Source organism: Schistocerca americana, chromosome X (genome assembly GCF_021461395.2).
Source record: "Schistocerca americana isolate TAMUIC-IGC-003095 chromosome X, iqSchAmer2.1, whole genome shotgun sequence".
Lineage (NCBI taxonomy): Eukaryota > Metazoa > Arthropoda > Insecta > Orthoptera > Acrididae > Schistocerca > Schistocerca americana.
Window position 1 is genome coordinate 766,555,304 of NC_060130.1, and position 16,333 is coordinate 766,571,636.

Genomic DNA, 16,333 nt, shown 5'->3' on the forward strand with positions numbered 1-16,333 from the left:
TGCTAGACAAGCTCAAGTATTGTGGCATGAGTGGGACAGTGCACAAATGGTTTAATTCGTACCTAACTGGAAGAGTGCAGAAAGTTGAAATAAGTAGTTCTCGTAACATGCAAAGATCAGCACATTCCTCAAACTGGGGAACTATCAAGAATGGGGTTCCACAAGGGTCAGTCTTGGGTCCTTTGTTGTTCTTATTATATATTAATGACTTGCCATTCTATATTCATGAAGAGGCAAAGTTAGTTCTCTTCGCTGATGATACAAGTATAGTAATCACACCTGAGAAACAAGAATTAACTGAGGAAATTGTCAATACTGTCTTTCAGAAAATTACTAAGTGGTTCCTTGTAAACGGACTCTCACTGAATTTTGATAAGACACAGTACATACAGTTCCGTACAGTGAATGGTATGACGCCATTAATAAATATAGACCTTAATCAGAAGCATATAGCTAAGGTAGAATATTCCAAATTTTTAGGTATGTCCATTGATGAGAGATTAAATTGGAAGAAACACATTGATGATCTGCTGAAACGTTTGAGTTCAGCTACTTACGCAATAAGGGTCATTGCAAATTTTGGTGATAAACATCTTAGTAAATTAGCTTACTACGCCTATTTTCACTCATTGCTTTCATATGGCATCATATTTTGGGGTAATTCATCACTGAGGAATAAAGTATTTATTGCACAAAAGCGTGTAATCAGAATAATAGCTGGAGTCCACCCAAGATCATCCTGCAGACATTTATTTAAGGATCTAGGGATATTCACAGTAGCTTCTCAGTATATATACTCTCTTATGAAATTTGTTATTAACAACCAAACCCAATTCAAAAGTAATAGCAGTGTGCATAACTACAATACTAGGAGAAAGGACGATCTTCACTATTCAAGATTAAATCTAACTTTGGCACAGAAAGGGGTGAATTATACTGGCACTAAAGTCTTTGGTCACTTACCAAATAGTATCAAAAGTCTGACAGATAACCAACAAGTATTTAAGAAGAAATTAAAAGAATTTCTGAATGACAACTCCTTCTACTCCATAGAGGAATTTTTAGATATAAATTAAGAAAAAAAAAACAAAAATATTAAAAAAAAAAATAAAAAAAATAATAAAAAAAATAAAGAAAAACAAAAAAACACAAAAAAATAAAGTTGTTATATTAACTTAAGTATGTTGTTAAATTAACCTAATTATGTCATGTATTGGAAAATTCGACTCGTTCCACATCATTACGAAATATCGTATTCATGATCCATGGAACTAGTATTAATCTAATCTAATCTAATCAGTCTAATGAGCCTAGAATGACCAATAAGTACCATCTGGATTGAGTTTTTAAACCTTTATCTTGCACCAATTTTTATAGCACACACAGGTCAGTATTGAGATTCTCAATAGCACTTCAAGTTTATCGGTTTTGTACTTAGATACAATTGAAGGTGCACATGTGGTATTTGTAGTAGGACAAACCTGATGACACATCATTGATATACAGTGGAAAAAGTATAGGACTTAGTTCTGAAGCCTGGGTGATGTCTGATACTGCCTGCCTCCATTGTGACTTAATGGTCCTGGACAGGACACATTACTGGTGAGACGTCAGGTATGTGCAAAACCATTGCACTGCACTTCACAAGAAATTCAGGCTGCTAATTTTGGCAAGTAAAATTTTGAAGCTGACAGTGTCAAAGACTTTTCTGAAGTCTAAGAAGCACATGACAGTTGCCTCTTGTGTATCCATGGCAAGCTTCACATCATCTGTTACCTTCATTAAGGCAGATGTTGTGCTGTGATGTTTATGGACATCTGGTTGTATTCATCTAGTAGGTTGTTTGTACTTAGGTAGGTTGCTGGACGGTGCAGAAAGAGGGCAGATTGGTTGGTAGTCAGAGGGTGCTGTGGCAACATCCTTTTTAAGTAGTGGCTTATGTAGCTGCTTCCAAGCTTCAGGGAAAACACTTGCAATTTTTTTGAAGGTATGTGTTATAATGGGCAGTAGTGGTTCAATAATAAGCTCAATGATTTGGCCTGTGACAGCAGATATCTCTCCCAATGGGCTTCTGTACAACATGATGGAATTGTATCTAGTATGGTGTGTATTACAGGCTAAATCCTTTGCTTAAAAGTTTCAGCAAGTGGAACCAGTATGGAACACTATCTCTTGCAAGGTGACAGCTAACACCTACATTATTTTCTCTATTACCAATTGCTGGTCTGAGCTGCAGCTAGAGGAGGGCATATGATATGTTGGAACAGTTGTCCAAGATCATCTGTGCATTGGTGTATGATACTGTGATTGTAATAGTACCTTATACACACCCTGTGTATGTGAATGAAACTGTGTATGTGAATAAAACTTCATTCATGTGAGACAATTGCTACAAGGTACTCATTTTGCACTAGTGTATACTATCGAAGAGGACATCCAAGGTCTTGCATACAAATTGCTCTGGATATGAATTTTGAGGGTGTTTGTGATTTATTTACATAAGTGGTTTGTTGACTGCTGCTTCAGAATCAATTAAATATATCACAAGCAGTTGTACAGATATAATTTTGCATAATCCATGGATAGACGGAAACAAATATTTTGATGTTGTTTCTGTTTAAGGAAAAGTATGTTGTAATTAATGTAGATTGTAATAGGAAGTCTGAAAAGACAGTATCATATGCAGGATGTTGGTGCAATACAGAAATACAAATAAGCCTTGCAGGATAAAAATGTTATTTTTTGGATTGACTTGATAGGAAGAAAACCTATCCAAAGATCTGGTGAGACAAAGTTGCAACAAGGATAAATAGAATATGTCAGTTTTATTTAGACAGGCAAATTGTAGTTATTGCTCACAAACAAACCACAGATACATTCACATTATAGTTCAACAGTTCATGTAAGTAAGATAATAAAGATTGATTAATGATATATAGCATAAAAATTTAACCAATAAGAAAATAAGGATTACAAATTAATTAGTGTTGCATCTGTATGGTGATTTAATAACAGCAGACTTGACATGAAATATAACACAGATCCAGAATGAGACCTTCAGTGGCAGCCAGTTGTCTATTCAAATGATTTCTTAGTTAAAAAATAAAACTACCAATTGGAAGCTGTCTACTGTCACAGATGGAAAATTTTAAAAGAAGCTGAAGTTAACAAATGTGTATTAACTTTAACTCAAGATGCCATTCTGTGAAATAGAAGCACAGAATGCCTTAGATATGAAATAGATTTTCAAAAGAAAAGGCAATAATTTATTATTTCCACATGACTATGAAAATTTCTCATGGAAATTTATTATCAAACATGAATGTTACATACTGATCAAAAAAATCTAAATTCAAAAACTGAAACCACTATGTAAACGACACTGTGAAATAGTTTTACTACTTTTATGAAAAAATGAAAATGATATTTTCTCATCAACAAACCCTTTGTGTTCCACATTCTGGGTAGCCCTGTGCACCACTTATTCTCAAAACATTCAGTGTTCCTCCATTCCCCCGGAAGAAACAGCGATCATAGAAACCATATGTATAGATGCGGCCAAAGAATCCCTCAGGTGTTCTAAGAGTAAATTCCATTCCATCTTCACTACATTGCTGGCTGACTGTGTATGAGCAAAATAACAAAATGTATATTTTATTCCTTATTTCAATAACAATACAATGTATTTAAAAACAATTTCAAAATTGAAAAAATTCTTAAATTACTTTTTCAAGATAGGTACTGATCTGGATATCTGAAAAATGATCCGTTATGTATAAGTATACATAAAAAACTGACCTTGACCTTTCTGTCACATTTTTTACATGTTTATTAATGATTCTAATGCCTATAATCATGAATCCAGTAGCACTTTAGAGAAGTAAAAGTCCTTGAACTATGACCTAGATGTCTGCATGCTATAGGATGTGATAATGTGGAAAAAAACAAAAAGATATGCTCCATGGTGGAATGATCTGAATGTGACAGAAATCAATTGGTGTGATGTAGATGCACAGACAAAAAAATGAATACAATTTCAGAAAAGATGGATAATTTATTCAAGAGAAGGAGCTCCGCAAATTGAGCAAGTCAATAATGTGTTGGTCCATCTCTGGCCATTACGTGAGCAGTTATTCAGCTTAGCATTGATAGAGTTGTTGAATGTCCTCCTGAGGTACATTGTGCCAGATTCTGTCCAAATTGTGTGTTCATTCATGAAAATCCCGAGATGGTTGGTGAGCTCAGCCCATAGTGCTCCGGGACCAATGATCGTAGCAGTCTGGTCCCTTTAATCCCATAAACCAACCAACCATAGTGCTCCACATGATCTCAATTGGGGAGAGATCCAGTGACATTGCTGACTGAGGTAGGGTTTGGCAAGCATGAAGACAAGCAGTAGAAGCTTTAGCCTATGCAGGCGGACTTTATCTTTTCTAAAATGTAAGTCCAGGATGGCTTGCCATAAAGGGCAACAAAATGGGGAGTGGAATACTGGTGACATACAGGTGTGCTGTAAGGGTGCTGCGGATGACAACCAAAGGGGTCCTCCTATGAAAAGAAATGGCACACCAGATCATCACCCTCGATTGTCAGGCCATATAGCAGACAACATTCAGGATGGCATCCCACCACTGTCCAGGGTCTTTACAGACACATCTCTGGCCTGGAATCTCTTGAGTATAACTGTCTTGAGTGATGAATCCTGCTTCGAATTGAGCCCTGATGTCCAGCGAAGATGTGTTGGGAGATGTCCCAGACACTAGTGGGATACCAACCTGGCTAATGCCTGCCATAATGCTAGACAACCTGGATTGGTGGTTTGGCATGCCTTTTCTTGGTTGGCCACTTTGGCTGTCATCCGCAGCACCCTTACAGCACAGTGGTACTTCAATGTTACTCTATACCCCATTATGTTGCCCTTCATGGTAAGCCACCCTGGGCTTACATTGCATCAAGAATGCCCTTCTGTCCACAGTGAGAGTTGACTTCATGCTTGCCAAACCCTACCTCAGTCAGCAAAGTCACCAGATCTCTCCATAGCTGAGAACATTTGGAGCATTATGAGCAGGGCCCTCCAACCAGCTCAGGATTTTGATGGTCTAACACATCAACTGCGACCCTCCTCCCTCCCACCTAGCCATCCCATGGGCCACCTTTCAGGAGTTCCTTACTTCCAACTTGGGCTCACCATCCTTTGCCAGGTACCTTCCCAAGAATGCAAATCTCTCAATAGAAGAAAGGACAACTATTCACAACATCAAAACAAACCTTAATTTAATTATACTCCCTGCAGACAATGGTTCTACCACTGGTAGTGATGAATCATAGTGACTACCTGCCAGAAGGCTACTACCAACTGTCTGGCTCATTCATCTACAAGCTCTGCCATACTGATCCCATCACAGCAGTCCAATGTAACCTCCAACCACTACTGAAATCTTTATGTATATCCCAGAATCTGTCCACCGAGTCCACCTATCTGCTCACTCCAGTGACACCATGACACCCATTTTCTACATGCTCCCCAAAATCCACAAACCATCAATCCTGGATGCCCCATTGTAGCTGGTTATTGTACTCACACCAAACGAGTTTCTGCTCTTTTGACCAACAATTGCCTGAAGCCTAGCCTCTCACATCAAAGATACCAACCTCTTCCTTCACTGACTCTCCACCATCCCCACCCCTTTACCACCTGGACCCCTACTCATCACTGTTGATGACACTTCCCTATATACTGACATTCCTCATGCGCACGGCCATGCCACTATTGAACACTACCTCTCCCAATGTCCTTCCAACTCAAAAGACACTGCCCCATTCCTAATAAGCCTTACCAGCTATAACTTCACACAAAACTGCTACTCCTTCAAGGGGAAGGTATATTAAAAACCAGCAGCACAGCCATGGGCAGCTGCACGGCAGCTTCCTATGCCATCCTGTTCATGGGTCATCTAGAGGAAACCTTCCTAGCCTCCCAAGACCCCTAACCTCTTGTCTGGTCCAGGCTGATATGCAATATCTTCACGAACTGGACTTGGGGCCAAGACACACTGTCCTCATTCCTTCACAGCCTCAACACATTCCCTCCCATCCACTTAGGCCAATGTGCCACCTTCTTGAATGTTTACTTCCACCTCTCTGTTGGCTCCATACACACCTCTGTCCATATTAAACTCACAAACGACTGACAGTACCTGCATTTTGACAGAACCCACACCAAAAAAATCGCTACAATGAAGCCTGGCCACCCATGGGTGAACCTGAAGGCCTCAAGAGGACCACCACAGACAAGCACTACCAACCAAACCTAATCCGCAGACAGATCGCATATGCCATATTCTCACACATCCAAATCCTCCCACCAACCCCATGAATCCTCTACAAAGGAGCACCCATATCATCACCCAACATCACCCTGGCCTGGGGTAGTAAATAACCATACCCCTGCCAGAGCTTTGAATATCTGTCATCATGCCTGAAAATGAGGGAGATCCTACCCAAGTTCCTTCTCATCTGTCCTAAAGTGATATTCCATCACCCATGCACTTTACATGGTATTGTAGTCCATCCTTACGCCACTCCCACTACCAACCTCTTGCCACAAGTGTCATATCCTTGTGGAAGACACAGTTGCAAGACCTGTCTGTTTCACCTATTCAGCACTTACAACTCCAGTCATGTCACAGACTTATCTTGTGCCATCACAGGCACGACAACCTGTGATAGCAGCCATGTGTTACATCATCTCTACTACAGCCACTGCACAGACTTCTATGTCAGCATGACAACCAGTCATATGTCCAGTAGAATGAATAGCCACTGTCAAACTGCGGCCAAGAACAAAGTTTACCATCTAGTGGCACAACATGCTGCTGAGCACAACATGCTTAAGTTCAATAGTTGCTTCACAATCTGTGCTATTAGGATCCTTACACCCAGCATCAACTTTCCTGAATTATGTACTTGTAGATGTGAGTTATTCTTGGAAAATATCCTTTGCTTCCATAATCCTCATGGCCTCATTCTCCACTTACCCACTGTCCCCACATCTTCGAGCCAACAGTTTCCCCTTCCTATGTCCTGTCACCCCTCCCAATCCACACTTTCACACCTCTTCATTGTGTGATTTCAGAGGGATTATTTCAGCATTTTCCTGGAGTGATTTAGAGGAATCTCTGAAAACCTGAATCAAGATGGCCAGATGTGGACTGTCATCTTCCTGAATGCAAGGCTCATAGGCAGAGAGAGAGAGAGAGAGAGAGAGAGAGAGAGAGAAAGGGAGAGAGAGAGAGAGAGAGAGAGAGAGAGAGAGAGAGAGAGAGAGAGATTGAATGTTGAATGTACTAAAAAGAAAGGAAAGTTATAGATAGTGCTAGGGATACTAAAGTAATCTTGAGCTAAGGGGAAAATTCATATAACAAGCACCTGCAACACTTCAGAGGCTATACCATGAAATGTTCTTTCTTCAAAAATATCAAAACAGTGATGAACCAAGTATAATAGAATCCAGTGACAGAAGTTTTCAACACTGTTTATTTTCTGCAATTTTAGAAGTGTGAATTCTCAATGACAAGTGATTTTTGAGATTTACACCATAACCTTAGGCATTTTTTCTGCAGATTATTATGGGTCTAATCATGGAAGACATCAGAGGATATGGAAATGTGTTCAAATTCTCAGATGATGAATGCTTAAGAAAATATGCAATTTCAGAGGAATTACATTTGGAGATTCAAAAACCTAGTTACATAGCCACTGATGATGTTTCCAACAGCAAATGGTGGATTGTTATGCAGAAAATGATGCCTAAGATCATGATCAAAGTCCCAAAACTAAGATGTCAGCAAGGAATTAAGCACCAGTTGGTAAACTATACACTGTATGATCACACTTTGGTTTGCTATATGATGTGACTCATGGAAGGAGGTAGGGCATAACTAACTGGATTCTGTGAATCATATTAATTACAGAAGGGGGGGGGGGGCACCCATATTGTAAAGTTTATAAAGAAGAAAGTAAAGAATGAGAAAGGTGCCCCTGAATTGTTGTAAAGCATGAAAAAATTAAGCTTACCATCAAGACAGTCTCCTGCAATTCTTCCACCAAACCGTTCATAGAAGTCATAGTCTCCTGTTGTCTCAAAATATAGTGGATTATTGATATCAAAATCTTTTGTATCACGATCACTTAGTTCACAGTTTTCTCTTTCTGCACCATAGGGTGCAGCATATGCCCTGTGGGAGAGAAATCCAGCAAAACTATTTAGTTATAGATTACTTTGTTGTGCTGATACTGAAAAACATAAAGCAGAGTACTTCAAAAGTGCATGACAGAGGATGTTTAGCATTGTACCACAAGTTAAGGTTTATTTGTAAGAATCACTAAAAGTATGTGATGTGTTATAAAAAAGGTGAGCCATTGATTGTGCTGTAATATTTTAAAAAGAATTATTAAAAAAAGCCCCAAAATATGCACATCATATCTGAAATTAACAACTTGAGCCACAAAGTAAAAACCATGTGGCAAGTTGTAAACAGGGAGAGTGGGAAAAAATTGGATTGTATTTCTGATAAAGATATAAGTCAGTGTAGAAATATTGCAACAGCTATATAGCTAGAGATATTTTTAACAGCTGCTGAGAAAACTGGCTGCAAAGGCTCAGTGAGTGACGGGATTAGCCCTTCTGTGTAAAGCTAATGGAACCAAAGTTATGTGCCTCATATCATCCTTAATAAGATCAAGAAAACAGTCAAAGACATGAAAGCAAAAAGTTCTTTTGAAGTCAATAATATTTCCATAAGAAATCTTAGCTCTGTCATGTTTATATAAGTGCAGTTCTGTGTCACATATTTAGTGAATCACTACACAAGATATTGTCCCACTGAGATTTAAATATGCATGTGTGAAACCACTTTTCTAGAATGGTGAAAAAACTGTAACAAATTACTGCCCAATGTCCCTGCTAACAAGTTTTTCCAAAGACCTAAAGAAACTGGTGTTCAGGCTAGTTGTCAGTCACAACATTCTCAGTCAATGTCAGTTTGGTTTTTGGCAAGACATCTGCAGCTCATGGTCTAGTGGCTAGTGTTGCTGCCTCTGGATCACGGGGTCCCAGGTTTGATTCCCGGCTGGGTTGTGGATTTTCTCTGCCTGGGAACTGGGTGTTTGTGTTGTCCTCATCATTCATGAAAGTGGCGAAATTGGACTGAGTAAAGGTTGGGAATTTGTACGGTGCTGATAACCCCGCAGTTGAGCACCCCTCAAACCAAACATCATCATCATCGTTATGTGCAATTTCATGTGACACATTAGGAACATAATATGAAGTGCAATGGCCATGAAGTACTGCAAATGGATTCTGCTAAGTTCTTGTTGGATTTTGATATCAAATTAAATTGGCCCAACCAAATCCTAGATCTGGCAAAAAGAATCCACTCTACGACTTTTGCCCTACACATAATTGCATCATATGCACATAAGGATACACTGTTGTCTTAAGCGATCATATTTTGGGGTAATCAACCCCTGACAAAAGAAGAGAGTTATATGCATTATGAATGCTGTTCATCCAAGATGCTCTTGCAGGAACCTTTTATGAAAACTACATATTTTACAACGATATCTCAGTATATCTCCTCCCATGTATGTTTCACTGTTAAAAACCACTCTCTTTTCAAAACCAATAATGCATATCATGGCCACAGTATGAGGTCAAATCTGGACTTACATAGTAACTTGACAAACTTTACCCTTGTGCAGAAAGAAGTAATTGCTTAGGAATGAAAGTTTTCAATGCTATACCTATAGACATGAAGAGTGTTGCCCCTGAAACACCAAAATTCAAGAGCAAGTCGAAAGAATACCAGTTACAAAAGTCATTCCACTCAACTGGTGGGTTTTTAGCACAAATGAGCATGCATGTGTGTAGTTATTGTATAACTGAGTCATTAAATTTAGTTTAAGCATAAATATGAATTATTTTTGTCATAAATCTATATTAATTTTCAAATATTAAGATATTACTGATATAAATTTCTCAAAGTGTATGTGTAAATATTAATTCTGATGTGTTGTTCAATTATGTACCATATTTATTTTTATGTAATATAATGTAACTTCAGTTGATATGAGCATTATTATAAATCAATCACATTTTATTCAACTATATCCATTACTGTAAATTTTATGCAAAATTTATAATTGTAAATACTGTAAAAAAAACTGACTCATGTCATATCCTAACTACTCTAACGCTACTAGGATCAATGTAATTCATGATAAAATAAAACAAATGAATAAAAAATTATCATTCAATGAAATGAAATGATCGTATGGCATTGTTGGCTGGGAGACCCCATGAGGGGTGTTGGGCCGCAGAAAGTGCAAGTCCTTTTTAGCTGACGCCACTTCGACGACTTGCGAGTCAATGATGATGAAAAATTATCATTCCGTAATTCACCTGTAGAGTGTGGGAAGGTGTTTTGAGGTAGGTAAAGTTTTTTTGTTATAGCGTTGTCTGACACTGACATACCTATCGCTTTTAAAAGGGGAGTGTCGAACACTGGACTTTAGGAAGGTAAACTGGATTTTGCTCATAATTTCATTCATGCCATAAAAAGTCACTGTTGTTTCCCCAATAAAATCAATCAGTTGAAAATTAAAAATCCCATAAGCACATTAGAATACACATCACATGCAAGTAAAGCTGCAGTTAAGCACTAATTAATCTAGGCACTTTCAAATAAAAATACATAATGTCTGTAATAACATATTTACGAATGGCAAAAGAAACAAATGTAAAATTTTAGGTTTTTACATATTATTAAAATATATAATTAACTTTGTTGTTGTTGTGGTCTTCAGTCCCGAGACTGGTTTGATGCAGCTCTCCATGCTACTCTATCCTGTGCAAGCTTCTTCGTCTCCCAGTACTTACTGCAACCTACATCCTTCTGCATCTGCTTAGTGTATTCATCTCTTGGTCTCCCTCTACGATTTTTACCCCCCATGCTGCCCTCAAATGCTAAATTTGTGATCCCTTGATGCCTCAGAACATGCCCTACCAACTGGTCCCTTCTTCTTGTCAAGTTGTGCCACATACTCCTCTTCTCCCCAGTTCTATTAAATGCCTCCTCATTAGTTATGTGATCTACCCATCTAATCTTCAGCATTCTTCTGTAGGACCACATTTCGAAAGCTTCTATTCTCTTCTTGTCCAAACTATTTATCGTCCATGTTTCACTTCCATACATGGCTACACTCCATACAAATACTTTCAGAAACGACTTCCTGACACTTAAATCTATACTCGATGTTAACGAATTTCTCTTCTTCAGAAACGCTTTCCTTGCCATTGCCAGTCTACATTTTATATCCTCTCTACTTCGACCATCATCTGTTATTTTGCTCCCCAAATTGCAAAACTCCTTTACTACTTTAAGTGTGTCATTTCCTAATCTAATTCCCTCAGCATCACCTGGCTTAATTCGACTACATTCCATTATCCTTTTTTAGCTTTTGTTTACGTTCATCTTAATAAAATATTACAACGTTATTACAGAATTCTATGTTTATATTTATGTTTGTGACACTTTGACATTTGACTGTAACTTTAGGTCATAAGTTACTGTAATTTAGTAAATAACAAAAGTGACTTGCCTTTCACATCTCACTGTAAACTTATTTGTGATTTCTTTGGAATCTAGATGTACTGCCAGAACAAGATGAACACTCATTAGAGCAAGACCAGTAAGTCTGTCATCTCCTATTTTATTTCTGATATAAGTTTTTAGCCTCATTAAAGTGGAGAAACATCTTTCTGGGGTCGCAGTGACACTGGGAGTGTTAAAATGATGACAAATTTTTTTATCAAAGGGAAAACTGTTCATTGTACTGATCAATAGCTTCTCTTGCAATGGCATATTTCTTCTCTACACTTTTCCAGTGATTTTGCCATATCTCATATTCACTCGGAAGTTCTGTGCCAGCATTTTCACCCAGAAGTATTTGTGCTATCTTTTTGTCCTGGAGTGATTACTGGTTTTCTCAGACAAAAGCATCTAAATCCCTTCGATCGTTTCTTCATGTTTAAAACAAGTATCGAGTTCCATACTCACATGTCAATAAAAGGGCAAAAGACATATTGGCGGTAATACGTTTCGGCAGTTTCTGCTGGTGCATTGCTGCGCTGGGATCGCCTTCCAGTCGTTCTTGGAACAGCTATGTCACTCAGAGTCATCTGTTTTGCCTGCTCAAAAAGGATTGAGAATTGACTTTCATTCCGGATATTTTATTTTTTATTTATTTTATTGTTTTAGCATAGCTGCAAGCATTGGTCAAGTCAACACTGACCTTTTGCATTGCTTTGTTTAGCTTCGCTGTATACGAAAAAGCTTTTGTTCGTATAATTTCGACACAATAAATTGACTATTTTCTAAGGTGGTCTGCAGTTGGTATGGTGAAGTGGCGACATCCCTACATGTATCGTCTTGAAGTGCCAAGCATTGCGCGCACTACAGGAAGCATTTCTGCAAATCTTTTGACAGCCACATGCTTTTCGGTCCACCGCGTCTTACAGAAGGCGATAAGTGTCAAATGAGAAGAGTTGATTTGTCCCGCAATTTTCTTCAAAAGGTTGTCCCGAAGTGGATGGTTCAAATGGCTCTGAGCACTATGGGACTTAACATCTTAGGTCATCAGTCCCCTAGAACCTAGAACTTAGAACTACTTAAACCTAACTAACCTAAGGACATCACACACATCCATGCCCGAGGCAGGATTTGAACCTGCGACCATAGCAGTCCCGCGGTTCCGGACTGCAGCGCCTAGAACCGCAAGACCACCGCGGCCGGCTCCCGAAGTGGAGATTGTCGAAAAAGGTTTACTGCAGTTTTCATTGCTCCGACACAGTTCCTTATCATCGGTGTCGCGTGTGAATGAGCTGGAACTAAATTAAGAACGTGCGCCACACAGTTTAGAGATCATCAACAACTGCGAAAATCTAAGTATCAAGATAAAGAAAAATGATTGTGTTCTAATCCTAGGGGGCGGAGTAGACGTCCGCTGCAATGATGTATTATCAGCAAGACGAGCGCTAAGAGAGACGCTCGAAAAGCTCAAAAATGTACATGTGATGGTAACCAGCATTCCATACGATTTTTTTTAGAAATCTCGTGTTAACGAAGAAATAAAAAAAACTAACAGACTGCTTCACAAAATAACTAAGTGCTACCCAAATTCAACATTTGTCCAGCTAGATTTCAGAAAACAACATTTCATAAACAGTGGAGATCTCCTAAATAGAGCAGGACAACTGTATGTCTGTGCTCAAATTATGAAAACAATAAATAATCTCAATGATCAACACAAACTGCCTGGTATCCTCACCATAGCAGTAACTGAGCAAATGGAAATTTGCAAGGAAACGTCTAAGATGAGAGAGATACCTAACATACCGGTACCAGTATCTCAAGGAGTGGTAGAATATGGGGTACCAGCAGAAATGTCAGGAACATCCAGCAGAGTTGAAGAGGAAACAATTTCTTCAGATGAGAAAGCTTACAAACCTAGTGTAAAATCATGTGCACCTGAAACCTCCAAGGATGAAGCTGTCAGCACATTCGACACACTTAATGCTTCACACTCACTTGTAACTAGGACTGCAACCAGACCAACAGCCAAAAACCATTCAATTAGATCCAGAAACTCATCAGCTGCTCTGCAGACATCTCAAAGGAAGAGCCTCAGGATAAGAAGAGCTGCTGTGCGTAGTGACTATTTTTTATGGGATCTTCGCAATTTGAAGAAGAAGAAAAGGCAGAATCTTTACATTGTCAGCAACAAGAAAGTACAAAGGTAAATAGGGCAGCAAATCCACTACATGAAAATTTAACAGTTGTATACCAAAATGTGCAAGGACTAGAAAGTAAATTAGCTGAAATAGAAGTTCTATTAACTGACTATCTAAAAGACATTAACATACTATGCATAAGTGAGCACTGGGTAAAAGAAATGCAAGCGTCTAGCATAATTATTCCAAATTTTGAAATGATTAGCAAATTTTGTAGAATCAACCATAAAGGGGGTGGGACATGTGTTTATGTTAGGACAGGGATGGAATCAAAAGAAATTAAATGTAAACTAAAATGCATAGAAAAAGATTTTGAATACAGTATATGTGAGCTAACCAAATTAAAAATTGCTATTGTTTGTTTGTACTGATCACCACTGGGCAACTTTGCCATTTTTATGGAAAACCTTGAGGGACTGCTGAATGAACTTAAACATAATGTAATTGTTCTTGGTGATTTTAATGTTAACTTTAAGAATGATTGTAGTAAACAACAGCAACTGTGCAATCTGTTTTTGTGTCATAATATGATGGCAACTGCAAATGAAGTTACCACATGCGGAAATATGTCTGAAACTATAATAGATCAAGTATTTATAAACAAGGACAAGTGTGAATATAACACTGAAGTAATTGACACTGGTTTCTCGGATCACAAGGGTATCAAATTGAGTTTAAATGTCACATCTTACAAGAACCCTGTTATCAATAACAATTACAGAGAAAGGAGATTTATAAATGATGACAGAATAAGAATTTTTAATTACATTCTGGAAAATAACAACTGGGGTAGTGAATCAAGTGGTGATGTCAACAGAAAGTTTGACTCATTCCTTGAAAGCTACAAACACTGCTTCGATGTTGCCTTTCCTATAAAAAGAGTCAAAACTAAACATAAAACCAAAACATGGGTTACAAAGGGGATTAGAAAGTATACCAACCCAAAATCCTATACAGTGCTCTCCCCAAAGAACTAAAAATAATACCAAAACTGTACATATTTAAAAGAGAATTAAAAAACATGTTATTGAGCAATAGTTTTTACAGTATTGAAGAGTTTATGAATCGTTGACAATAAAAGCGCAGTTAATATTTCCCTGACATAATAAATATGTGTAATTGCTCACATTTAAATACTTGCTGTTTCTATGAAAGTGTGAAACAGTGTTAATGTAAGAATGTAAATAATCTTTGATGTGAGAATCACTAACTTTTTTTTTTGTACGTTGTTATCCTACTGGTATATTTTTATGTTAATGTTCTAAAAGTTCTATTAAAATTGTAATGTCTAAGTGACAAGTAAATTCAATTATAAATTTTCATGTATATGTATTTTAAATTGTAATGTTTATTGACAAGTCCTATGTCATTTCGATGATGTACTACAAGGACGGTAATAAATTGAATTGAATTGCGCTCTTGGGTATCGTTCTACAAATGTTGTTCTCACGCCTCGTAACCGGCTGCTCATCACTGTAGTGCCATCAAAGCCCTGCCCAATAAATTTATCCATATCCAAGTCATAAGACATGAAATGCGTTATAATCGTTGCTGCCAGTGCTTGAGCTGAAACATCTTCTGCGTAGATGAATTCAAGAAAACCTTCCCCGATGATCTAACCCCAAAACAGATTTCTGACTTGTCCGGTTTCACTGTTTTTTCAAGCGTGACTAATCAAACACAAGCACGCGAAGTTTAAGCTCGGTTGACTCAAGACGCCCGAAACTGTCACCGTTAATTGTTGACTGCCCAGAGCAAAGCTGCACATCAGCCCGTTGCGCGCATAGCGATGGGGTGGGCCCGTGAAGGCTCTGAGCACTATGGGACTTAACATCTAAGGTCATCAGTCCCATAGAAATACTTAAACCTAACTAACCTAAGGACATCACACACATCCATGCCCGAGGCAGGATTCGAACCTGCGACCGTAGCAGTCACGCGGTTCCGGACTGAGCCCGTGAAGGGGGGAAGGGGATGCGGGAGAGGTGAAACCCCACTTTAATGCATTGCAACTCCATAGTTTGTTGCTGTCTCAGTTAATTACAGTGCGTGAATATTAAAATGTGGCACGGGTTTCACAAAGCGGATATTCGGGTAATATTCCAGTTTTTCGCGTAAGATAATGGTGGGGGTTGGGGGGGGGGGGGGGGGGGGAGGAGGGGCTCCAGACCCCCTAAACTCCATTCCCTCATATTCGTCCCCATTGTCAGCATTGTGTGTAATAACAAATACACATAATTCTTAAGTGCTTCTGGGTGCACTGTAGTTACTCTGATCTCGTCTTCACAGTCCGTATGAGAGCAATAAATAGCAGGATGAAGAATATCTCTAGATTCTTCATTTAATACTTTGTAAATAGGATTTTATGGGACAGTTCTACATCTACATCTGTCTACATGGATACACTGCGAATCACACTTACGTGACTGGCAGAGGATTCATCGAAGCATCTTCACAATAATTATCTATTATTCGAATATC

The 16,333-nt window shown here is 38.4% G+C and overlaps 1 protein-coding gene across 1 annotated transcript in view; it reads right to left on the minus strand.

Moving 5' to 3' along the window:
- Positions 1 to 16,333, minus strand: part of LOC124555752 — a 166,596-nt gene that overhangs the window by 37,530 nt on the left and 112,733 nt on the right. The window contains exons 12-13 of the mRNA XM_047129775.1: positions 8,077 to 8,237; positions 3,444 to 3,622 (exon numbers count right to left, since the gene is read on the minus strand). Coding sequence (XP_046985731.1) covers positions 3,444 to 3,622; positions 8,077 to 8,237 — 340 coding nt within the window. The remainder of the gene's footprint in view (positions 1 to 3,443; positions 3,623 to 8,076; positions 8,238 to 16,333) is intronic.